General features: G+C 32.1%; 1 protein-coding gene across 1 annotated transcript in view; it reads right to left on the bottom strand.

The window, feature by feature from the left end:
• Nucleotides 1-2,551: 2,551 nt before the first annotated feature.
• LOC140438557 (lysosomal acid glucosylceramidase-like) overlaps nt 2,552-26,527 on the bottom strand; it is a 50,046-nt gene continuing 26,070 nt past the window's right edge. Inside the window, exons 6-9 of the mRNA XM_072528221.1 lie at nt 26,179-26,326; nt 24,316-24,392; nt 18,019-18,296; nt 2,552-2,717 (exon numbers count right to left, since the gene is read on the bottom strand). Coding sequence (XP_072384322.1) covers nt 2,612-2,717; nt 18,019-18,296; nt 24,316-24,392; nt 26,179-26,326 — 609 coding nt within the window. The 3' untranslated portion in view covers nt 2,552-2,611. The remainder of the gene's footprint in view (nt 2,718-18,018; nt 18,297-24,315; nt 24,393-26,178; nt 26,327-26,527) is intronic.

Raw genomic sequence — 26,527 nt, 5'->3', positions numbered from 1 at the left:
TAGTTCTCTGTTCAGAAATATAAAGTTTTTTAAGTTTGGTGCAACCATAACTGAGAAAATTGATTTTTAAGATGTAAAATTTTGATAATTTTTTATCACAAAACTGTAGGTTGAATGAAAATAATAATGTCACATAATATTTAGAATGTATTTTTCAATGTAATTTTCAATTAAATTAAATGTTCAAAATAACCATCATTCACTTCTTGACAATAGCCGAAGCGATTTTGGAATTCTCGCACAACATTTTGTACGACCTCGGGGGTTATTTTGTTAATTTCTTCTGTTATCCTAACTTTTAAATCAGCAATACTGTTTGGTCTATTAAAATATACTTTAGATTTTTAATAACCTCATAACAAGTAATCGAGAGGAGTCAAATCTGGGATCTAGCCGGCCATTCGATCGTTCCACGTCTTATAATCAACCTATTTCTATAATATTTATTATATTTAAATAATTTCTAACTATACGTGCAAAATGCGGAAGAGATCTGTCTGGTTGGTAGTAAATAGATCGATCTATCTCATTTGTATGATTGACATCAAGAAAAAATCTTAGTAATGTAGGCACTAAAAGGTTAATCAAAAAATCTAGATAAACCTCACCATCACCTGTGCCCTCAAAAAAATAAGAACCAATAATTTTATTGTTAATGATACCAGCCCAAATGTTAATTTTTTTAGGTTATTGCGTGAGTCTCACATACCAAGAGAGGATTTTCTCTGAGTTTGTTAACCGTTCCGTTTAAATAAAACGTCGCTTCATCAGAAAAAATTATTTTGTTTATGAATTGCAAATCTGCGTTCAGTCTGTCCATCATCATTTCACAGAAGTCATGCCTTCTATCGGGATCATCTTTATTTAACTCCTGAACCAACTGAACTTTGTAAGGGTGGTATTTTTCTTTACGCAAAACTCTCAAAATAGATGATTTACTTACATCATTGACGGCGGGCAGCTTTCGAGTTGTCTTATGCGGATTTTTCTCAATCTCTAGAAGTACATCTAACTTTTTTTCATCAGTAAATTTAACATTTCTACCTGGTTTTTCAATATTTTTTACTGTCCAGTATAACGAAACTTCTTTTCAATTTTCCTAACTGTAGACTGCGAAACTTGTTGACCATATTTATTATTAAACATTTCACAAACCTCCTTTTGAGTTCTTGTTTTATTACCAAAACCAATCATAATTAAAATGTCTATTATTTGAGTCTCGGACAAATGAGCCATAATTAAATTTAATACGCGCACAAATACTGACGTCTTTTAGTAACTTTAAATACCTAAATGACCGCAGCCTACTAGATTCATATCAATTGTTTATTTGGCTTTTTGACTAATATATTATCTTCAGTTTTTTATCTAATGTTTAGCAGAACAGATACGAAAATACGTGATTATTTCCAAAGTATATTTTAATAGACCCGGTAATATTGCTGATTTAAAAGTTAGGATAACGATAGAAACTAACAAAATAACCCCCGAGGTCATACAAAATGTTGTACGAGAATTCCAAAATTGCCTCGGTTATTGTCAAGAAGTGAATAATGGTGGCCAAGTTGAACATTTAATTTAATTGTAAAAATCAATTGTCTCAGTTATGATTGTACAAACTCAAAAAACTATATATTGCTGAACAGAGGACTAAAATCCCTTTCTAACAAGGTGCCACACGACACCCTTTGTTACTTAAAATTTTCGAGGGGGTGCTTATAGTTCAGAGGGGGTGCTGGAAGGGGATGATATTTTTATACTGTAAATTATCAAAATAAGAATAAAAATCGACCTGTTTCAGGTTTTTTTCAGATAGTACATAATAACGCTAAAAATGAATTTATTCCATATATATGGACCGCATGGTATAATATATGTCGGTAATAAAAAGCTATTTGGAATAAACTTACCATTCACAATACACTGATAACAGTAATAATATAATGTTTAACAGAAATAAATTTAAAAAAATTACATTAATAGACAACTTGTCATTGTCAAAAATCCCGAAAATATCGGAGAATTCTCTAACGCCGCCGCCGTTGCATGTAATACCATCGGTTAGCGTCAGCTACGCACAATTTTGGTACTATTGTTTTTATTATACTAATGTATATTATACATCACAAGGAAAGGCCGCGCTATCTTCTTAATAGCAACTATTTGGCCAGTTATTTTTTTTGCACTTTGCTTGCTTGCCGTTTTGATTTTATTTTTTTGATATTTGTATTTTTATATTTTTGGGTAAATTTTGCCACCCCTAAGCGAGCGCCGCCCGGGTGTCACGCACCCCTTACACCCCAGCACAACTCGGCCCTGATTGTTGATTGAATTAGCTGGGCCCAAGAGACCTAAGTAGTGTAAAAATATTACCCCAGTCACAAAAATCTAATTTACTACAAATATAGATGAATAAGTTAACAGTTCCCATATACCTACACTATCAACCCAAAAAGATTTATCTTGTTATCGAGATATGACGATGAATTGTTTAAAATTATACAATATCAAAATCCATATTAATAATGACAAGACAAATATTTAAAATATATTTTTATTTCATATAAATAAATCAAATACAATTTAAATCTTCGTATAGATTGATATTTTGTTACCAGTAAACTATGGACGATAAGGAATGTCTTGTTAGATGAATATTTATTTGTCCTCTGTTCTTATTTCTGTCAATTATAGCTACATCTATATCATAATCTTTTCTAAAAACCATTTAAAATTTTAATAAAATGTGGCAATTAACACCATATTAATGTTTTCATATATAAAAGAGATAAAAATAATGGGTGTCCCAAAATTAACGTACGAATTGAATTAAATATTTAACACTGTTTGTCTTCTTTATATTTTAATTTTCTTATTAGGGTACATAGGATAGGGTTATGTATAGAATAGCACATCAGACAAATGGCCTTCACGGCTTTACTGGTACATAGGCACCCATTTGTCGAAATTTTTCACGATAATTTTGCATAGATGTGGCTGAGTGTCGTTGATGCAGCGTTTAAGTTTCTCTTTGAATGCACGGGGGGTTGCAGGCTTGTTATCATACAGTCATACGCCTTTAACTTTAAATAATCCCATTAAAATAAATATAATGGTGGTAAATCACACGATCTAGAGGGACAATTCTGATCACCAAATCGAGAGAGTATAAGATCAGGAAATATCTCATGCAATAATTGAATTGCTTCACAGGCTGTGTAGCATGTCTTGGTAAAACAACTTGTCGTTCACATTAATATCATCCAATTTAGGCAGAAAAAAAGTCTGTTATCATATTGCAATATCGAGCACCAGGAACAGTCACTGCTTGATCAGCCCCATTTTCAAAGAAGTATGGTCCAATGATGCCTCCAGCCCAAAACCAGCACCAAACAGTTATAATGGGTAACTTTGTCAGACACCAGACACAGTAAAATACAAGTTTAATTAAAATAAAAATATATTAGAAATAAATAAATAACCAAATAAAATTAACTTTTATGCAATATGTAAAGGGTGTTTTTTAGAGGTATAGAAGTGTAAGTTGTAGTACTTGTCGCCATTTTGACAGCTGGTAAGTGATTTATGTTAAGTTTGGTTTGGCATTTCAGCATGAATAGACTTGACGACTGAACAACGCTTCCAAATTTATTTTGAAAATTGTGGTTCTGTTCGAAATATGTATCGCGCACTACATCCATAATATGGTCAACATAGTCCATCAGAGCAAGTAATTTAATTAAACATGGAACGTTTTTACACCTTCTTCTTCAGGTTCCTTCTCCTATCGGAAGTTGAAAATCGTCATCGCTATTTTAATTTTATTGGCCGCGCTTCTGAATAATTCTAATGAGCTGCAACCGAACCATTCTCTCAAATTTCTTAGACAGGATATTTTGCGTCGTCCTGGGTTTCTCTTTCTTCGTATCTTCCCTTACATAATTAATCTAAGTTTTTACACCACGTTTACTCTAAATGATAATATGCATCCACAAACATATCGTATAGTGCGTACAGAAGAAGTTGTTGCTGCTGTAGAGCGAAGCCTACAGGAAGACCCGAATTAGTCTATCTACCATCGTGCACAGCAGTTGGATACGTGTCCATCCACTTTATGGAAGATTTTGCAGAAAGATCTTACTTTACGTGCTTACAAAATCCAACTCATGCAAGAATTAAAGGTACATCATCACCTAGCAAGGCGTAGATTCGTAAATTCGGTGAGTGGGTCCAAAACGAGATTGCCGTTGATTCCGATTTTCATAAGCGAATTTTGTTTAGCGATGAAGCTTACTTTTGGTTGCATAGCTACGTCAACAAACAAAACTACCCTGTAAGAGTTTAGATAATCCTTTAATGTATGTTGAGAAACCATTACATCCAGAAAAACTGACTGGTGTGCTTAATGGTCTAGTCGAATCATTCGACCGTAATTCTTCAAAAACGATGCCGACCAGAACGTTACAGTCAATGACCGTTATAGAGCCATGATTACTGCCTTTTTCATTCCCCAGTTTGACAACCATGATATACAGGAGCTGTCGTTTCAGTAAGACGGCAGAATATGTCACACAGCTCGTGCCACAATTGATTTATTGAAGAAAACGTTTAGTAACCGCATAGTTTCACGTTTTGGACCGTGAATTGGACTCCAAGATCATGCGATTTAACACTGCTAGACTATTTTTTGTGGGTATATGTGAAAGTGCCAGTCTACGCCGATAAGCATGAAACGATTGACCACTTGGAGGACAACATTCGCCGTCTTATGGCCGGTATACTGCGAAAAAATTTAAAAAAAGTGATCGACAATTGGACCTCTAGATTAGACTACGTCAGAGCCAGCCATGACGGTCATATGCCAGAAGTCATATTTAAATTATAATGCCAAAAGATTATTTTTCGAATAAAGTCAATTTCATGTCAATTTATAAAAATTATCTTTATTCCATTTCAAATTTCACCTTTAAAAAAAACACCCTTTACAATAAAAAAACTAAAATACCAATCATAATAAATGAATCGACGACGTTATAATCCACTGCTGGTACCTGCGAAAAATACGGACAATACCAGAAAAAAGACGATGTAGTAGTCAGTACCTAAACATCAAAAGAAGGAATAATCGCTACTTATTCTGGGTTAAAGGTGACCGAATCTATCACAACTCGATCCGGACGAGATACAAAAAGCGACCAATTAGTACTTACACCTCATTCAAATACGACGTGCAGTAAAAGTAAACAAAACCAGGCTATGCTACGTAAGACTCCATAGGCGTGCGGTTTTGCTTTCATATTTCCTATCAAATTAATAAAACAGTATGTAAAATTAAAGATTTGTTTACTATGAACAACGAAGATAAAATATACACTGTTAGTATTATTTTCAAGGAAATTCAAAATTAGCTTCACTACTGTAAAATAAAAAGAAACTTATGGTTTGACAAAAATAATAAAGCAGTAATTGCAACGTTGTTTTGACACTTAAACGATCGAAATCGAAACATCAAATACACTTATGTTTTAAAGTAAATTGTGTGTTAGTTCGCCTCAAAAGAAGTAACTTATTATTATGTTTTCAGTTTTTATTTGAAAAACAATAAAACGCACGTGATCCAGATTACAAATGTTACCAGAAATTGAAATCTCATTTTACATAAATTTCGTAAATTTGAATACAGATATACCTTAACTTAAAATGTTTTCATAAACGAAAATTTTGTATTAAAAAAAATAAGGTATTGCACTTGGAGAAGTGCCGCCAGAAGTAAAAACTTCTTAAATTGCGTTGAAATTATGAGTATTAATATCTAAGGGCTTCCTGTTTAATCAGTTGTTTATTTTGAACTCAGCCAGAGGCCTTCCTTAAGTCAATAAATCAAAATTTGTCTGTAGTAAATTTATTTCCATTCATAGTGCCTTATGATATCTCGTACGTAACTATACGTTCTATATAATCAAGATCCTGTGTAGTGCCATTTTGGTAGTCGCCATTTCTTAATATATTCGTTATATACTCCCCGTTTAATAAATATGGACAACCGAGTTGAAGAAAGCGGATATTCAAAAGTTGCGGCGATCAAAAGTTTTGACAATTCAGTTCTAAAAGTCGAGCTTTTGACTATTGTGAATAAACATAAAAAAAATACACTATTGTAAGCATATTGTAGATGAAATGGGTAAAGAAAAAAGAAGGTATTCACAGGCACTCGAGGTAGATTCTGAGTAAAATATTACCAAGTTACACTTTGAGTTTTTTGTTTTATTTATTAGTCAGATATGTTGAATGTTTTTATTTTTGACAAGATTTTTCTGACCTTTGCATAGGTTTTTGCTTTGAAATTTCGTTTTCCTTAAACCAACGAATGGAGTGCCATTAAGAGCTCAGTTCAACTCCGTTTTAACCTTAAATAATACGTTTAATTTTAAAACATTTAATGTAATTGTATTTTAATTCCGTTCATTACAATAACGGATTCACATTATTATGTTGTTGGAAAACCTCATTCTAACATGTTTATTCAGTTATTTTCAGTTCTGTTATTCCTGTGAACGACTTATGCTACGATGTCTACTTCATACTATGTGGGAGTGCCCCTCGTAACATTCATACTGTTGACGGTTTATTTATACTTAGTGCAGATCTATCTTGTATTTAGTGTAGAAATGTTTAGAAAGGTTTTCGAAGCCCCGCCCATTGTGACGTCAGAGGTGAGGTAGTCCATTAATAAACACAACTGACCGTTTCCACTAAACAGACTCGTGTTTCAAAAACTCGGGACTCGAAAAACAAAACGAACTGTTTCAAAACACGCCAGTCTTTAGTAAAGTTTGTGAAAAGTTGCTATTTTGTTTTATTGGACACGAATTTGTGTTTTGTTTTTATTTTGTCCGTTTGGTGGGAAACCGCCATTAGATATTACATTTAATTTTAAAACAATTTTTACATATTTAATTTAATTTTATTAATTCAATGCATTACAATAACGAATTCGCATATTATGTTGTTGGAAAACCTCATTCTAACATTTATTAATTTAATTTTATCTTTGTTATTCTTCTGATCATAAAATATAAATGATAACATTTATTATAAATATAAATGAATAAATTCAAGCACTGTATTCCCTGACGCACGCCCTGGCTAAAATATTATCATTAGAACAACAGTGGTCCAATGAAGTTATAGCAATTCTTCCGCGTACAAGGACTACTAAATGATATGGTATGCTGTAAATACTTGAGTTTCGTATACGATGTCTATTTATATAGTTTATGAGGTGGATATTATGTACGTTTATACATTGTAAATCGTGATTTGGGAGTGCTCCTCGTAATATTCATAATGTTGATAACATGTCTTGGTTTGTTTACTTCTACTGCATCTTTAAGTTAAATTTGGTGTAGTCGCGGGACGGTTCGGTGACGGAGAATACTCTCGTAGAACTCGGTTCTCTATTGCTGCGGACCTCGTTTCATACCGTTGCCGGCGATCTATCTCCAGTACGCATCGATGGAAGTGGAAGGTAGCGGTGGAAGTGTGTGCGTGCAGAACAGTGACAAGCCGATAGCGAAAGTTGGCGATGCACATCGTTACACAGTGACCCATTGTGGATGTATGTTTTTTTTGCAGTCACATGTGGGTTTCCAGAAACCCAAATCCGGCAATTTGACGATTAACCAAGCAATCAAGGTAAAAATGTTGTTTACCTTCAGTTCTTGAGTTAATTGAACTTGTAGAGTTGTAAAACTTGTACAGAATTTCTTGAAATTTGGAATTCTTGTATATAACGCCGAATTAATATTTCTTTCACCAACACTCCCACAACTTTTAGTAGCTTGTTTTTGGACAACCATTATGTTTGGCACAATCAATCAATCTAGTCTCTCCGAATTTTTTCATTACTCTCTTTACAGTTGGGGAAGTTAAATTAATAGGTATTTTAACCATATTTTGTACGAAATTTTTAAGCTCTGGCTGCAAATTTATCGTTATTTTTAAAATATTATTCAGCATTGAAAATTATTCTCTCGTGTAATGCTTCATTTTTACTAACCCTAACTTTCAGCTGTCAAACTGTTTTTGTTCTTTTGTTGCCAACTCTACTGCACAAATGGAGGTTAATTCAAATCTTGCGTAAATTTTGAAACCACATTCATTAAAGTAAAGAGAGTAATCATCATTTTAAAAAGAATAAGTTTTTAATTAGACGTTAAATGTAAAAATCGTCGACAAATTATCTAAACAAGAAACAAAAAAAAATAATATCACAATTATTATCATATTTAGTACATATGTTAGAAATTTTTACTCGCGTCGTGGAGTGAGCATTTTATTCGGACATTACCAAGGCGAAATACCCAGAACGCGTTGTGAGTAAACGAACTTACTCAATTGCCGAAATAAACACGTTCACCGGAGATTGAGCAAAACCATAATACCCATATTCCGACGTGGGCAATCTATTTTACCCACGTCGGGTTGTGGGTATTTGTAATTTGTGCAAACGCCGATAAGCCTCCAAACACAACCATACACTACATTAATTCCATAATAAAAAGTAAAATAAAATCAAATTTTGCTTGAAATTCCATTTATTTCAATTTAAAAAAAAACTAAACAGTAATATACAAGTATTTTATTATTGGAAATAAAAAAAATTAAAAAACGTGTTCATACATATGAACTTTTATATCAGTCTTTTTGATGTATGTACCGTTCGCGTCATAAAAAACTGGTACAACTCTTATAATCGAAAATCGTATTTTTTAAGTTGTGTAAATTGAGCTTTTCACATGTATCATTGTAATTACGAAGGCAACGTTGCCAGTTCAACGAAAATATTATATCAAACCAGCTAAAAGCAGGGCTGTGCGACAGGTCGCAAGTTTTTAGTATATTAAAATCTAAAACAATATCGAGCATTCTCGATAAGTCAGTCACATTTATATTTAAACATTTATTTAAGCATACATCTCAAAAAATTCTATTAATTTTGAAATTTTCCATTATCTCAGTACCCATACATTGATTCGTGTTTAATTATAATTTGTGCAAATATTTCATTTTGACAAACTTGTCAAATGTGACTGATGGCAAGCAATATTTTTTATGTTTAATTTTTATGTTTAATCGTTCGGGTATGTTCGGAAAGTTTTCAGTTCTGTTATAAGAGGATTTTTTAAGACAGACGATGATATCTTACTCCGCTTAATTTTATTCTCATTATCATTTATACACCGTAAATCATTTAATTTTGAAAAAAATATGCATGTCAATGGGTAGGTAAATGTTTTTTGTTTACATTTTATACATAATAATGTAAAAAAGTAATAGTCTATTTATAGATAAAAACGGATTACAATTAGGGTGTAGATTCAACCTCCATAAGTAACATTACAGTGAGATATTGAATTGTAATGTAATACTGTCACGTTTTGAAAAGCATTTTTCTACGTAGGATAAAGTATAATGTTAGTTTTTCATATTTATCGTTTATGTAAAAAATATTAAATTAATTTAAGTAGTTTGCCTGTTACTAAACTTATTGACATAACATGCAGTCAACAGTTTGTGTTCGGTAAGTAATTAAGTAAAGTATAAAATTACAGTAGATGCATTCCAATGTTTCCTGTGCCAATACCCTACGTTTAAATATCGTTCAACATTTTGGACATTAACTTAATCCTCTCTCTGGTTATTAAATTTATTAGATACGGTTTTTTGTTGTTAATAATAAAAATAATACCTATCTAAATACTTTATACATTTTTAAACGTTATTTTTTACGTTTTAAGTTTTATTTAAATTTACTGAAATTCCGTTATCTGTGATGGCAACAACGAATTGATTCACGAACCATTGTGTCCAGTCTGAACACAGGTTTACATTGGGAAAAAAAAGTGTACCAGTTTTATATGACGGGAAGTGTACCACTTTCAGTGTTTATTATAGTTCTTTTCAGAAAATATTCACTTTACTTGATAGCCCAAGAAGTACTACCCGTGATATTTAGACTACCCGGATGACATCATCGCTTCTATGCAGACATTGAGCTGTTCATCATGTACATCGATATTATTAATAAATTTATTAGGAGCTACCTGGAACTGGTTTCTAGAAAACTGTTTTTTAAGAACTCCATGCTTTGTACTGTTGCCGTGAGGGGGCATTTGGGCCTGTAGGACCCATCGCCGGCTCTTCGGGCTTCTTCCTATCCCCGGAATTGGATCGGGTATTCACCATCTTTGGTTTGTCGCTGGTAGAAAGGTTAAATACCACCGCTGTTATAAATAACAGTTCCAGTGACAAATATCTGTTATAGGTAACGATTCCAAGGAACAGTTACAAAGTAACAGAGCAAAAATGGAAAACAGATAGGTAAAAATGATCTAAGTATTCCTTGACTTACGGAAGGAATAACTTAGTAAACAAGTAAATTAAATGGTATAAAAATATAATGCAAAGAAAAATGTTTCTAAGTGTTCCTTGACTTACGGAAGAAACAACTTAGGACAGAAATATAGATAAATGAAATATGTAAATGTGAGAGTAAAATATGGAAATATTTCTAAGTGTTTCTTAACTTACGGAAGAAACGACTTAGAGTGGAAAAATAAAATACTCAAAATATAAAACGAGAAATGCAAAAATGAAACTGATTATAGAAATATGTCTAAGTGTTTCTTGACTTACGGAAGAAACGACTTATAATAGAAAATAAGAAAAATCAAATATAGAAAAGATGTGAAAATATTGCTAAGTGTTTCTTGACTTACGGAAGAAACGACTTATAATAGAAAATAAGAAAAATCAAATATAGAAAAGATGTGGAAATATTGCTAAGTGTTTCTTGACTTACGGAAGAAACAACTTACAACAGAAAATAAACAAGAGAATCAAATATAGTAAAATAAATGCACAAATATTTATAAGTGTTTCTTGACTTACGGAAGAAACGACTTATAATAGAAAATAAGAAAAATCAAATATAGAAAAGATGTGAAAATATTGCTAAGTGTTTCTTGACTTACGGAAGAAACGACTTATAATAGAAAATAAGAAAAATCAAATATAGAAAAGCTAAGTGGAAATATTGCTAAGTGTTTCTTGACTTACGGAAGAAACTACTTAGCATAAAATAGAAAATGAAAGAGACAAATGTATTAAGTATTTTCTTAACTTAATAAAGAAAATATCTTAGATAAAATATCGGAAATAATAATGCAACAATGATTATGAAAATATTTCTAAGTGTTCTTTTGACTTACCGGAAAAGAACGGCTTAGACGCACAATTAAAATAACAAGTCAAATATTCAGAGAAATATTTCTAAGAGTTCTTTGACATACCGGAAAGAACTACTTAGACAAAGTACAAATCAAAATATAAAATAAAAAAAAGCAAGATAAATATTTCTAAGTGTTCTTAACTTACGGAAGAACAACTTAGACACAAAATACAAGAAAAATAAACAATCAAATAAAATATCAAACAATCAGTACATGAATAAATATAGATCAATGTAATATTCTAACCTGAAAAGGTCTGAATATACAATAATGCTAAAATAAAAATGGTATATAGGAAATCAGAAATAAAACAATAACTTAGTAGGTACAATAATAGCACCGACTAGGTCTACAGTAGAAGAGGCAAGCTCGACTGATCGATGAGAGAAAATCTACCTGCTTTTATGTAAAACAAATCCTTTGTTTTACGTAGCGAAAGTGGAATTTCCCTGCATCGAATCAATTAGAAATTTGGATTTGGCCAAACTTGGAATTCCCAAGTATTTTGACCGACATCCAAATTCCTTGATGCGTCCGGCACGGCTGTCAGCTCCCGGCTGACACGCCTCCGGAGGACAGTACCAAGGATATAGGAATCATCGTTCTTATTTACTACAACAGCCATTGCATTTCCTGTAGCTAGTCGGCCCCGGTCGACATCAGAGATGTTTACCAAAACATTATCGCCGCCTGAAATTGGGGTTAATTTTCTTTCAGTAAGCTTTAAAATTTTGGCTGACTGACTTTTTAATGCAGCTACACAGTTTTCTCGTATTGTTTCTATGGCATTGTTTATGACATCAAACCGATTAAACCGGCGATGATCTTTAGAGAATAAGGACTGGCCATTTTTTCTCTCCTCTTTTGCCTCCTTTACTTCGCTGATAATTTCTTTATAGCGTGGCTACTCGATAATAAAATCAACTTGTGAGACCATCCTTCTTGGACATCTTTCTTGGGTCTTTCAATTTGGTGTAAAATGATTCCTTTATTTCAAACAAAATCACAAAACACAACAGCACTTTAAAATTAATCAACACACAGCACTTACGCACAGAACAAAAAAAACTTAAATGCTTGTGTATAACGACAGTGCACTAATGTCAATGAAAATAGACAGTAGGCCTATTCGTTGCTAACAGTGAGGATAGCGGGGGTGACATGTCTCGACATGCATGTCTGAACCGTGAGAAATAGATTTCGACGTTTGCGCAAACTAGAAATACCCACAACCCGACGTGGGTAAAAAAGATTATACACGTCGGGTTATGGGTATTATGGTTTTGCTCAATCTCCGGTGAACGTATTTATTTTGGAAATTGAGTAATTTCGTTTACCCACAACGCGTTCTGAGTATTTATCTTCGGCCAATGTCCGAATAAAATGCTCACTACGCGACTTAGGTAATTCATGTTGTGTACATTGCAAAGTAAGTGAAAATTTCGGGCATTGTCCGAATTCGGAGTTTGAGCGTAACATATATACAAGGTGGTCCAGAATTATGTACATTAACTTCTAGAGCTCATAGTACGTCCAAAAATAAGGGTACTTCTTTATGTACACTTTTTTATAAAACTGAATAATAAGGGAGATACAACCCTTTAAAGGGGTGAATTGAAATTCTTTTTTTTTTCAAATATCTTCCAAACGGTTTTGAATACGGAGTTCATATTTTGGGAGTGATTATAAGACATTAGGATAATTAATTTCATGTCACCACCTACCACATCCTATATTAATACAGGGTAGTTTTGGAAGGTAAGTGGGGGTTATTGCGTCACATGTTTTTTAATTTTTACATATTTTAAAAAAATATATTAAAAATTGTTTCCTTAGACTTTTCTACGTAAAAAAGGTGCTCTTGTGATATTTCGATAGATATCACCGTTTTCGATTTATTTAAACTCGAAGGTATACATGTATTTTATTGTAATCTTTAAATTTCTTAATATTCATCAAGTATGCTTTGGAATTGACACTTGTGTTAGCAAAAAAACTTTAATCTTAAGTAGTCTATGAATTGTCAGTGACGTTTAATAACAATTAAATTATTTTGTCTACACTTTTATTGTACTCGACAGTGAAATTTGTTTAACACGTCTCTTTTGTTATATTTTTAAATTTGTTTGCCCGCAATATGGCACACTATTCAAATTCTGAGATGACAGACATACTTTTAGTATTAGGGGAATGTTCGGGAAATGTTGCTGCCGCTGTAAGACGCTACAGAAAGAAGTATCCGAACAGAAATATTCCCAATGCCAGGACTTTTGTAGGTACTGAACGACGACTGAGAGAAACCGGTTGTCTTCAAAGAAGGAATACAGATGCTGGTCGTCGTAGAGAAGCAAGAAATGTTCGCGTTGAACAGCAAATATTGGATGCTGTAATAAATGACCCCACAATAAGTACACGCAGGTTAGGATTAAGAACGAATATTTCCCATCAAAATGTTTTAAGAGTTCTGCATGAAGAGCAATTACATCCTTACCACTATCGACAGGTGCAGGAATTGTTACCTGACGATATGCCACTTAGAGTTGATTTTTGTGAAGTATTGCAAAATAAAGTTCAAAATGCACCAAATTTTTTAAGCAACATTCTGTTTACAGACGAGGCCACATTTACAAGACAAGGTATGTTCAATTCTAGAAATATGCACTTCTGGGCTGAAGAAAATCCAAGGGCTACAATGGAAACTCACTTCCAACACACGTTCAAGATAAACGTTTGGGCAGCTACTTTAGGAAATAGTTTCATAGGATACCACATCTTTCCCGGAAATTTAAATGGTAACATGTATTACAATTTTCTAGACAATATTTTACATGATATTTTGGAAGATATTCCATTACAAATACGAAGAAACATGTTTTTCATGCATGATGGTGCTACACCACATTACACAAGAATTTGTAGAAGGTGGTTACATGAACATTTCCCTGATAGGTGGATAGGCCGGGGTGCGGATGCACCGATTCATTGGCCTGCTCGTAGTTGTGATCTTAATCCAATGGACTTTACAGTATGGAGTTATTTGAAATCAAAAGTGTATAACACTCCAATTAATACAGTAAATGAGTTAAGAGACAAAATTGAACAAGTATTTACCGATTTACAAAACGATCCAGTAACATTAAATGGAAAAATGCTTTCGCTAAATAACAGAATTAGAATATGTATTCAACAAAATGGAGGACATTTTGAACAGTTGTTGTGAAATATTATTTTCGCCATTAATTAAATGTTAAGTATTAATTAAGTTTTCCATTAATTTGTAATATTATTGCTAACACAAGTGACAATTCCAAAGCATACTTGATGAATATTAAGAAATGTAACGATTACAATAAAATGCATGTATCCCTTCGAGTTTAAATAAATCGATAACGGTGATATCTATCGAAATATTACAAGAGAACCTTTTTTGCGTAGAAAAGTCTATGGAAACAATTTTTAAAATATGTAAAAATTAAAAAACATGTGACGCAATAACCCCCACTTACCCTCCAAAACTACCCTGTATTAATATAGGATGTGGTAGGTGGTAACATGAAATTAATTATCCTAATGTCTTATAATCACTCCCAAAATATGAACTCCGTATTCAAAACCGTTTGGAAAATATTTGAAAAAATAAGAATTTCAATTCACCCCTTTAAAGGGTTGTATCTCCCTTATTATTCAGTTTTATAAAAAAGTGTACATAAAGAAGTACCCTTATTTTTGAACGTACTATGAGCTCTAGAAATTAATGTACATAATTCTGGACCACCTTGTATGTACTTAGAAGAAAATTGTTTGTTTGGAAAAAAAATTCTAGTTTTATGTTTAGATATTTACTTAGACTTTTTAAAATTATGAATCTCAGTTATAAAAGTAATATTTTGCCAATTGGCTACAGTACTAAAAAAGGGGATACAATGTCAACATAGGTAACCAGAAACTCTCCGCGCAGGAAGAATGGGTTCATCTCTAGATTCAGTAACGACAAAAATCATGTTCTGGGCTATCCGGATGACCTGGTGATTAAGTCGATGACTAATTTAATAGAAAACTCAGAAATAGAATGCAATATACTCTCTTCAGTTAAAGGATAGACTTCAAATGCAATACTTAACATATACTTCCAGAACTAAAATCATACAAAATTATAAAATTTACTAGAAAGAGAATTTCTGAATAATTGACATATAAAATTAAAAGATTTATTAACATATGAAAGTAATTATAGAATGCTGAACCACAAAGGATTTTTATATGATAAAGTGAAGAGAGATTTGGTTGCCTAAGTGACACAATATATTTTAATCCACTAAACTCAATGACACTTCTTTTTCTTTGTTTTGTGTAGACATGACTCTGTCTCTTTTTCAATATGCTTCCAGTAAGTTGTAGTTCCATCATTTTCGTTGTCTTCCCACTGATCGTCTTTCTATTGAGGAACCGTCTCTATATTGTCATTTCGCTTATATGATACATCCATTCAACTCTTGTGTTTTTTACTTAGTCCTTGAAGTACTCCACCTTGCATCTCCGTTGTATATTTGTATTTCTAGCTATGTCCCAGTTTATTTGTTACCACTTTGGTTATTAATTATACTGTTGTATGCTTGAAATCCATTCTTGAGGTATTCTGTTTTGTTATATTTTTTTTTCTCTCCTTTCCTGATAATTTTCTATTTTTTTATTTTTTTATTGCTGCCTTCACCCCTTCCCCTTCAATGTTTATTTCTTCATTTGTCGTCACTACATGTGATGTTGGTGAAATATTATCGTAATCTTTAGCAAATAGGAACAGAAAGTAGTTTACCCATGTTTCCTACTAAATATGTTTACATTAGTTCGTTCATCACTTTTCTTTGTCCTTTAATTATTCTTCAAATCTTTTATGTGTTCCATGGACGTCGTGTTCCATCTGTTTTAAGAAGCTTTTTCAGCATTTTCTTTTTATTTTTCTGAATAGTGGGGGCAAAAACATTGTTAGACAGGAAGTGCCATCTTGAGAGGCCACATTAAACAAGGAAAGAGAGAAAAAGAAATCAAATTTAGTTAGGTTATGTTATTGTTGATGTTATTGTTTGTCCCAACTATCACATGAAACATTATTTGTATTTGTATTAAAGTTTTTTAACAATTGTTTCACATTTTAAACTATTATTGTTATTATTTAATTAAAACTTTATTGTGTTCTAGTGTTAAAAAAAGTATTTTAAGTGTATTATGTATTAATATTATGTAATATTAATATTATGTAATATAACAAATAAATAGATAAATTAGAACCCCTACACCACTGTATGATTATTGTGTAGTGTCATGAAATTTAAATTTGGCGCATTCGCATTTCCGGATATGTCCGCCATCAGAGGCCACTTTTTTGGTCTCCTTTTAATAACGATTAGATTCCCTCTTTTGTCTTTTTGCTCGATGATTATTTTTCTGTATAACTATTTATGGTTTTCGTATTTAGTCCTTTGACTCTGATTTTTGTTGGTGTTAATGCTGCTCTTTTGGGTTTGAAGTATGGCATGATGATTCGTATTTTACATAATAATCGGCTATGGTCGCTACCTACATCTGCTAAATCGACGAAAGCATCTTCGTCGATGGATGTTAGTTATAACATAATCTATCATGGATCTTTGTACACGGGTGTTATTGAATGTATATTTGTGTTGGTCTTTGTGGTCAAAAAATGTGTTGTTTATTCTAAGGTCGTTACTTAGGCAGAAGCTTATTATCAGTTCTCCATTTTTGGTTTTAACATTCTGCTTATGTTTTTCCTTAATATCGGGTATTACTTGGTTGCCTATTCGAGCGTTAAAATCCCTCCGTATTATCATCTTCCCTATAACTTGATCTACTACTTGTTGTAATTCGTCATAAAATGTTTTCCTTGTTATTCGAGGCTCGTTATTTTCTGGGCCATATACTCCGATAATGTTCAGGTCTTCCTTCTCCATTCCTGTCTTTATTGTTACAATCCCATCTGATATGTATTGACACTTTTTGATGTGACTTTGGTATCTTTGGTGTACTAATAAGGCTACATTTTGTTTGCCCTGTTTTGTTTTTTGCTACTCGACTGTAGATTATGATCATCTATGTAGTAGTTCTCATCTGGGGCTTTGTTATTTTTCTCTTGTTATTTTTTCTTGCCGTGGTCGTCTTCATATTATCAAATTGGTTCCGAGGCTTCACATTGCTTGTAAGCAGTATCGTTTTTGGATTGATAGGTTGCTAAACTTGTAGTAGTGGTTGTGGTAATCGCAGAGCTACTCGATACATCCAGGAATTACTCCAAGCGGTGTAACCAAATGGTACAATTAACTTTATTAATAAAGGTTTTAAAATGAATGATTATAAATTTATAGTTTAAAATAATCTTAATTTACAAACAATATTTTAAAGCACAATAAGTCCAATCTGGTATAGAATTGAAAATGTTGTATAATGGAACAAAAAAAGATTTAAGTTTAATTAAATGATTCCAAGTAACTTTTAATGGTTTCGAATAAGACTCACAAAATCAATAAAGAGTGTGTTAAGATTAGATAAAATTTAAAAGAGGATAAAAATTAAAAATAATGGAAGAAATGGAGGGAATGGAAGAATGAAAGAAAATCGGGAACAAAAACTAAATAAAAATGTTAACATCTTATAGTAGACAAATTATCATCGAATATATTATAACGAAACATTAATAGATATAATTACGTACGTATTAGCTATTAGTATTGCAATTCCTCCATCCGGTCTTCTAAACGCTACAGTTGTTTTAGACAATTCGTATTGAGATATTTCAATAAACTTGGACCCTGGAGGCACAAATTTTGAAAAATGACCCATAGCATAATAGGTGGGCTGCTTATAAAATTCCCCAGCAGTTTTATTCACAATAATTGGAGAATCAGCGTTTGAATTGTATTTGGAAGGACCGCCTACTAAATCCAACGCCATGTTCCAGTCTATCCAACCGGTAACCCAGTGTTGCAAATTCTACAAAAAATCTAAAATTAAGATTAACCTAAATATCGTCTCCAATTGTATCCTGATTTATATCCAGTGCTATTTTTCATTATGTTTCTTAAATTTTTTCATCTTATCTGAAATTTATCTTCTTCCCTCTTGTATTCTGATATTTAGCAAAATATTAACTTATTTTTCCATGTCACAGTCTGTTGCCGAATAATAGGGCCTGCAAGTTTTATCAAATTCTTTATTTTTAATAATTTGCTTTTTTTGTAAACATATTTGGCATACTAATTTATAGATATTATCTTTAAATAGTATTTAATTTTAAATTGCCCAAAGTACTATTTAACCAACATTCTTGTTGGTGGTGTATATGTTCCCCTTTTTATGAAATACATCCTTAGATGATTTAAATCACATTACTTTCACGTTTTTGCGCATTAAACCAGAATAATTTCTACCCCAATTTTGAACCATATAGTCATTTAATCATTACAAGCTGCTCTTTGAATTTCACTTCCAGACGACAATAATTGAAATATTATTAAATATTTTCCCACAATATACAAACATCCTTTTGACATTTTTGACATCTTTTTTTGAAACTTCACAGGTTGTCCATACTTATGAACTTGTACTTTCATGGATATGTATCATCGAGAATCTATGGAGAGGGCATCACGTGACTAAAAACCACCTCACTACGGCCATATTGTTATGATTGTTTTGACAGACCGTGTATGATTGTTTACGTTTTTTGTTTTTCGAATATTTTTAGTTTTATAATACTTTTATAAAAACTGTAATATTATATTGTGATAGTGCATAATAATGGTTTCTTGTTCTCAACGTAGTTGCAGTAACAATAGGAATGTTAATAAAAATTCTTCAGGAATACCGTTCCACAGGTTAGTATACAAATATGTAAACAAAGTAATGGCCCGTACTTCAGAAAATATATTAATAGTATTCATAAAAAATCTTATAAGTAAGGTAGATCGTGCTATTCTTGAGAATACTCAAATACCTTTATACTAAATATCTTAAAATTTCTTATTAGGTAACTACTGCAATATAATTATTTTTATTTCTACACAGTATTTCCATTGTGATATTCGGCAGATATTCAATTTTGTTTTTTTATGATGTCAGTTAATTTGTAGTTATTAAATATATAAGTCGTAAAACGGACGTATTTCTTTTATTTCATACCGTATATTCATTTTAACCTTTACAATATTATTTTTATTATTATCTCTTTCAGATACAACTTGTTATTTGATTGTATTAATTTATCTTTATGTATAATATGTCGTGTTTTTAGTGTTTACCGCGGGATAAATAAATCATAGTTTATTAAAAATGTATTGCACTTTTTTAGATTATGATTAAATCTTCTGAATAACTAGTCATATTTGTATAGTAGTTTTACTATTATTGAGTCCGGCCCTGATCCGACCGCCATATTGGTATGATCGTTAACCACACTTTCTGACGTCGTTTTTAATACACACGTTAATATGCTCATAGCTTCTCCATAGATTCTAACTCGATGATATGTATTCACCTTAGTACATGACATATTAATATTTACTTAATTATAATTCACCCACATAGGCAACCATTAATACTCCATTGAATTCTATTAGAATCCACTTTTTTCGGTCAATTCTAGACAAATCTCATATTATCATACATAAAACGTCAAAAATCGTTTTTTGACTATAACATAACTCAATTAATTTTTAACCAAAACATATTTTACCAAAATTTTTTATGAACGAAAATGAGAGTTGGCGAGAAATTCAAATTGATTTTTGAGCTTTTGAAAATGTTAAACTCATATAAAAAAATAATAAAAAATATCGATCGCTGTACGATCACCAAAACTATGTTTTTAGAGTAGTACAGACAGTTAAAAATCAAAAACACCGGTTTTTTGTTAAATTTTTAGTTAGACATGCGCTACTCTTTTAAAGTTGAAAACAGCTGATATCAATATCTTTAATTTAAACCACAGATGAACCATTTTGGACCCTCAGAACCAGAGTTATGTTGATTTAAAAGATGAAAATCTGATTAAAACCTTCGGTTCTCCGGCGTTTTCACCGTTTTTGAGTTATACTTTTAGTTGAAGAGAGCTAAGTCCAGCGTTCAACTTAAAATCTAGATTTTAGTTTTTGAAAAAGGGTAACTAACTATTGATTTAACTAGAAATATAACACAAACCAATGGAAAAATGGCGAAATATCCGGAAAACCGAAGAGAAAAAACTAGATTTTCGGCTTTTAAATCATTATAACTCAAGTTCTAATTGTCCAAAGTAGTTCATTCAAAGTCCAAATTAAAGATATTGATGTCAGCTAATGGCTCAAATAATATTCAAAAGAGTATCGTGTCTCTAACTGAAGTATAACTCAAAGACAGCATAAAAACGGTGAAAACGCCGTAGGAACCGAAGGTTATAATTAGATTTTCGTCTTTTAAATCACTATAACTCTGATTCTAAGGTTCCAAAATGGTTCATCAGGACCCCAAATTTAAGATATTGGTGTCAGCTTTTTACTTAGCAAATGTCTTAAAATAGAAGAACTGCAGAAAAAGAATGACACGTTTAATAGGTACAAAAAGGTGAAAGAAATAACTGGAACATATAGATCAACTGCAAGTAGTTTACTTTATAAACAAGGAAATATTATAGTCAATGAACAAGACAGATTAGAGAGGTGGAAAGAATATATTAAGGAGCTGTTTGATGACGATAGAACATAAATTCAAATCAAAAACATATCGACTGGTCCAAACATAACACTTGATGAAATGGAAAGAGCTATAAAGCTATTAAAAAATAGGAAAGCCACCGGTCCAGATGAAATTCCAAGCGAAATAATCAAACTACTCGACCATAACTAAGGGTAAACATTCTCTTCTAAGCCTCTTTAATAAAATATACGAAACAGGACATATTATAACAACAAAAAATAAATGCCAAACAGTGTAGTGATTATCGCACTATCAGTCTGATGAGTCATGTACTGAAAATTTTCCTAAGAATACTGCACTCGAGAATTTACAACAAAATATAAGTACAACTAAGTGAAACACAATTTGGTTTCAGAAACAACCTCGGAACCAGAGAAGCACTCTTCAGTTTGCAGGTCATGGTTTAAAGATGTATGGATATAGAACAATCAATATATATGTGTTTTATCGACTTCGAAAAGGCATTTGACCGAGTAAACCATGACAAACTTATAGGTGTCTTGCAACAGGTGGGAATTGATGACCGAGACCTCTGTATTCTCAAAAATTGGTAGTGGCATTTATGTACAAACATACGAGCTGGACACAACACGACCAAAGCAGTGGAAATACGACGTAAAGTGAGGCAAGGATGTATTCTATCGCCTCTACTTTTTAATATCTACTCCGAATTTATTTTCAAAGAAGCCTTAGTTGAAGATACAGGCATTAAGTGAAAATTACGAAATTAATGTCAACAATCTCAGATATGCAGACGACACGGTCCAATGTAGAAGACCTGCAACGACTTATAAACAGGGTAATCGAAGCATGTGATGAATATGGGCTAAAACTTAATAATAATATAATATACCTCTTAATAATACCTCTAAGACAAAACTTATGGTTGTCAGCAAAACGGAGTTACAACCAACGAACATCAGAGCATATGGAATAGAGTTAGAAAGAGTCCACAATATTACCTACTTGGGTGCAAACGTTAACGATAACTGGGATATAAATAAAGAAATAAGAATACGCATTGAAAAAGCCAGAGCCGCCTTCTATAAATTAAAGAAAATTCTAATTAATAGAGATATTACGTTAAACCTTAAAATCAGATTAATACGCTGCTACATATTCTCCACATGGCTGTATGGTATGGAAAGCTGGACCCTTACAGAGACATTAATGAAAAAATAGAGGCCTTTGAGATGTAGATTTATCGACGAGTATTGCGGATACGTTGGGTTGATCGAATAAGAAATGAAATAGGTTTACATATAATGAAAAAGAGCACAGAAATAACAAAAACGATAAAAATTCGAAAGTTACAATATTTCGGTCATGTAATGAGACATCCAGAGAGGTATAACCTTCTACACCTCATAATACAGGGTAATATTGCCGGAAGGAGAGGCCCAGGTCGACGAAGAAAATCCTGGCTCCAAAATCTCTGAGAATGGTATCAAGAGACCACCGCTAATTTATTTAGAGCCGCCGTAAACAAAGTTATTATTGCCAATATGAATCGGACAAGGTACTAAAAGAAGAAAAATTTACTTTAATAATTTTAAAAGAATATCTCATCTCTAACTAAAAATGTAACTCAATACACAGCGAATAAACATCAAAAACCGGTTTTTCGATTTTTAACTGCCTTGTAAACAGTTTAAAAATTCTGAAAAAAATCTGGAACATAGTTTTAGTTATCATACATTATATATATTTTTACCGAGCTTTCTATATTTTTTGTTATTTTTTTATAGGCGTTTGAAATTTTCAAACGCTCAAATCAATATAAATTGCCCACCAACTCTCATTTTTGTTCAAACAGTTTTGTAGAGCACAAAAATACCTTTAATTATAAGAAAAACAAATTTAATTTGGTAAAAATTCAAGTGAGTTATGACCAAAAAACAATTTTTGACGTTTTCTGGAATTTTAAGGTTTATGTTGGGCTAAAATTTGGTGAATCTTCATGTTATGTGATGTCGAACAATACATACAGATTTTGAGTAAAGTTTTCCCTGGGGCAGTTATGACATTATTATCCGGTTATACCCTTTTATACCAATTTACTCAAGAAGTTTTTATTTCATAGTAAGTTTTTTAAAACTATGGTATACAGCCAACCACTAGGAATTTTCCTTTTAATTTTTATTGTACATTGTTATTCTACTTGCATTTTCATTATTTTCTATTTGTTATTTTATTCAGTATTAGCATATCACTAAAGATTTTATAGTAATAATAGTATCAATACTATATTGTATATTTTTCTCTTGATCTCTTGGGTATCTAAATCCATTTTTTTCCTAAAATTGAAGCTAGCACGTAGTTCAATTTATTAGATTTTTTTGCACTATTTGATATTTCTAAGTTTCTCTTTCCGTCATTGGTGATTATACTTCCAAACATTATTTTAAGTTCTGCATTGGCGAATTTTATATTTGCAGATGGGCCCCCGCATACTATCGATACACTACCCCGATACCAAACAGTTTAGTCAAATCGTGAGGATATTGTGATTTGTTCTCGACTTGTTCTTGCTTGTGCATTACTTTACATGGAAGATAATAAAAAAAGGAAAAGAAAATTCTAAATACTAAGCGTTTAAGGATGTTTAAGTTTACTTAAACATCCTAGTATTTTATCATCAAAAATGTAATTTAAAACAATTTACCTATACTTAAAGGGTTTTTACCCATGTATTTAGTGGCTTTAAATATGTAAACCTAGAAAACACTGATGATGAAATAGTCATTTCGAAAACGTTCTCTGATGTAGCCCGATAAGGTTTTTGTATTAATATACCTTTTATAAAGGATTTTTTGTCATTCATGCTATACAGCCTGCTGCAGGAATCCATTTTCCTTGTGGATAGGAAGAAATGTTATCGAGGGTTTAAATGTTCATCAGTATTTGTCGTTTTATTTTGTTTCCCAAAAGGGTCTGTCCCCTGGCAATACGAACAGATTTAAAGAACTGTTATGATGTATTTCAACTGTTTAGAGTTGAGTGTACGCGTGAGGCCATCTAGTACGATGGACATTGAGATGTGCTTATTGATAGTTGTGCGATTTTTAAGTCAAAAGGCGATCGACGGGGTTTTATGATTATTCTGTCGAGTCACCATTTCGACGATAGTATGCGAGCTTCCATTTGCTCCAGTAGTTTTTTGACAAACAACTAAATAATTGTGCGACTAAAAATTGATAGTATGCACAGGGGCCCTAACGAAATACATATTTAATGTAATAGCTAATAAAAACATTTTAAAGTAATACTGACTACAAACCTCCATAATATCCTTCACATAATCTTCGGCTCTTTGCCAAGATCCTAAGCTTACATCTGGTTCAAATGGTATATTACCTGTAAAAAAGAATATAAGGATAGATTATATATTTTTAATATAATTAATTTATATAGGTGTCCGTTACATACTTCTGTAAAGTATAAAAATCTGTTTACATAAAGAGCAAGTATACAAAGCAACTTACAAAGCAACTTACAAAGAAGTAAAAACTTCTGGTGAATTTTTTTATTTTATTTATTAAAAAATAATTAAAATTTATCTAAAAGGACTAAAATTATTCCAAAACGTTTTCGGTCCAGTCGGACCATTATCAGTAAAACGATTTAAAAAATAGTTAAAACTAGCTAGTAAAATATATTTAAGAACCTTTAAATTAGATGACAATCATTGTTATATTTATTATATACACTGGCTCGGTAACCGGAGTATGAGAAGAATAGTTTGTTAATTAAAAAGGGGTCCACAATTACCCTGGCATGACACGTGATTGGTGCAACTGTGGACGGCGATAATGGGGCAACTGTGATTCCAAGAGTTTTTAGGTTGGTTTGTTTTAACTTATTCTGTGGGTGCAAAAATGCCAAGAAAATATATTAAAAATATTATTAATCGTGGTGTCGGAAGTAGGTATTCACAAGAAACATTAGAACTGGCAATAAGAGATGTGATATTGGGAAAATCTTCACTTAAGGAGGCTGCAATGGAGCATGGAGTACCGAAATCTACACTTCAATTAAAAGCGAATGGGAAAAAAGGTAGACCAGCAGCAGGACATGCACAAAGTAATAACAAAATAAGGTGCCTACTAGAATTAATTCGATGCGTGTACTGGATAAAACACAGAAACAACCTGTCAATTAGGGAAGTGTTTCATATAATATAAGAATTTATATGAAACACTTTAAATTATAGTTTGGAAAAGAAAAAAGAATAGTTCTATTAATTCAGTTAATTAAAAAAAGTGTAATAATTAAAAATAAACTATCACAATTAAATAGGTACAGAACAATAATGCATGGGTCCACTTGTTAAATGTCTACCAGTGAACAGTAAGTGGAAGTGAATTCATAATAATGGACAGTGCCTCTTCTAGCTTAGTCTCTGCTGCTCAGGAGTTCATCTTGAACAGCTGTGATCAGATCGTCTACATATAGGAAGTGTTTTGAGTAGGCAGGGGGGACTGATTGCAGCATTGGTGCAATTACACTTCCTTGGGGCAAGCCGTTTTTTGATTTCTCTACCTAGTTTGCTCACCATTTATGGTGACGAAGAACGACCTGTTCTGCAGTACAGATGCAATTAACTTTGTTACATTATTATCTCTAGTGCTTTTAAAAATCTTTGATAAGAGTACCTGGTGGTCTACGATGTCGTAAACACTTGCGATCCGTTTTGCTCGTAGTTTCTTTCTATGTACTCAGTGAGCGCAACTACTTGTGCAATGCATAAATAATACTCGAAGTGGTGAATGTATTGAATATTTGGTACCCACTTAAGCAAGACAGTACCAATGCCGGAAGATACCTAGACCCGATAAAAAATCCGGGAGGAGAGAAACGATTAAAATATCCAAAAAAATGGTTTTTCATCGAGCGAGACTCCGCGTGCGACTACTGCAAGATTAAATATAAAAACAAAGAAGTAAGTTGCACAAATATTTTTGTTTGAAAATTACCGTTAGGTACTAAATTACTGTTAAGATCCGACGGGTAAATCACTTCTAAAATCATACATCTAGGTCAGTATAAAGAAAAATTCGCCAAACGTTTAAAAAAGCAAGTATAAAAAATATAATCCATTATTAATTAAAACTTAACACAACTTTTACTAGTTAACACTTACCTCGACAACCTTCTGTTCCAAGAATAAATTTATCTGGATAAAAAATATGAGTAAGATCTAAATCCAGAGTTGGACTAATTGAGTCCAAATACCAATGAACTCCAATTCCATCAATATACTGTTTTGCTCCGGGATTAAACAGTAACATCTAAAATAATATGAGACTAAAGGTATGCGTGCACTTGACCTAACCAGCCGGCAACGGAATGCACAAACACACAGACCAAACTTTCAACAAGTAAGCGTAATAAATGGGTGCATGGAATTTGTAAAAAGCGAAGCACGGAATTTGATTTTACTACTTTACTTTTTCTAATTTATCGTAAAAAACGATATTACAAAACAAAAT

The sequence above is a fragment of the Diabrotica undecimpunctata genome, chromosome 1 (assembly GCF_040954645.1).
Source record: "Diabrotica undecimpunctata isolate CICGRU chromosome 1, icDiaUnde3, whole genome shotgun sequence".
Classification (NCBI taxonomy): Eukaryota; Metazoa; Arthropoda; class Insecta; order Coleoptera; family Chrysomelidae; genus Diabrotica; species Diabrotica undecimpunctata.
Note: the sequence above shows the minus strand (reverse complement) of the source record. Positions and strands in the feature narration are given on the sequence as shown.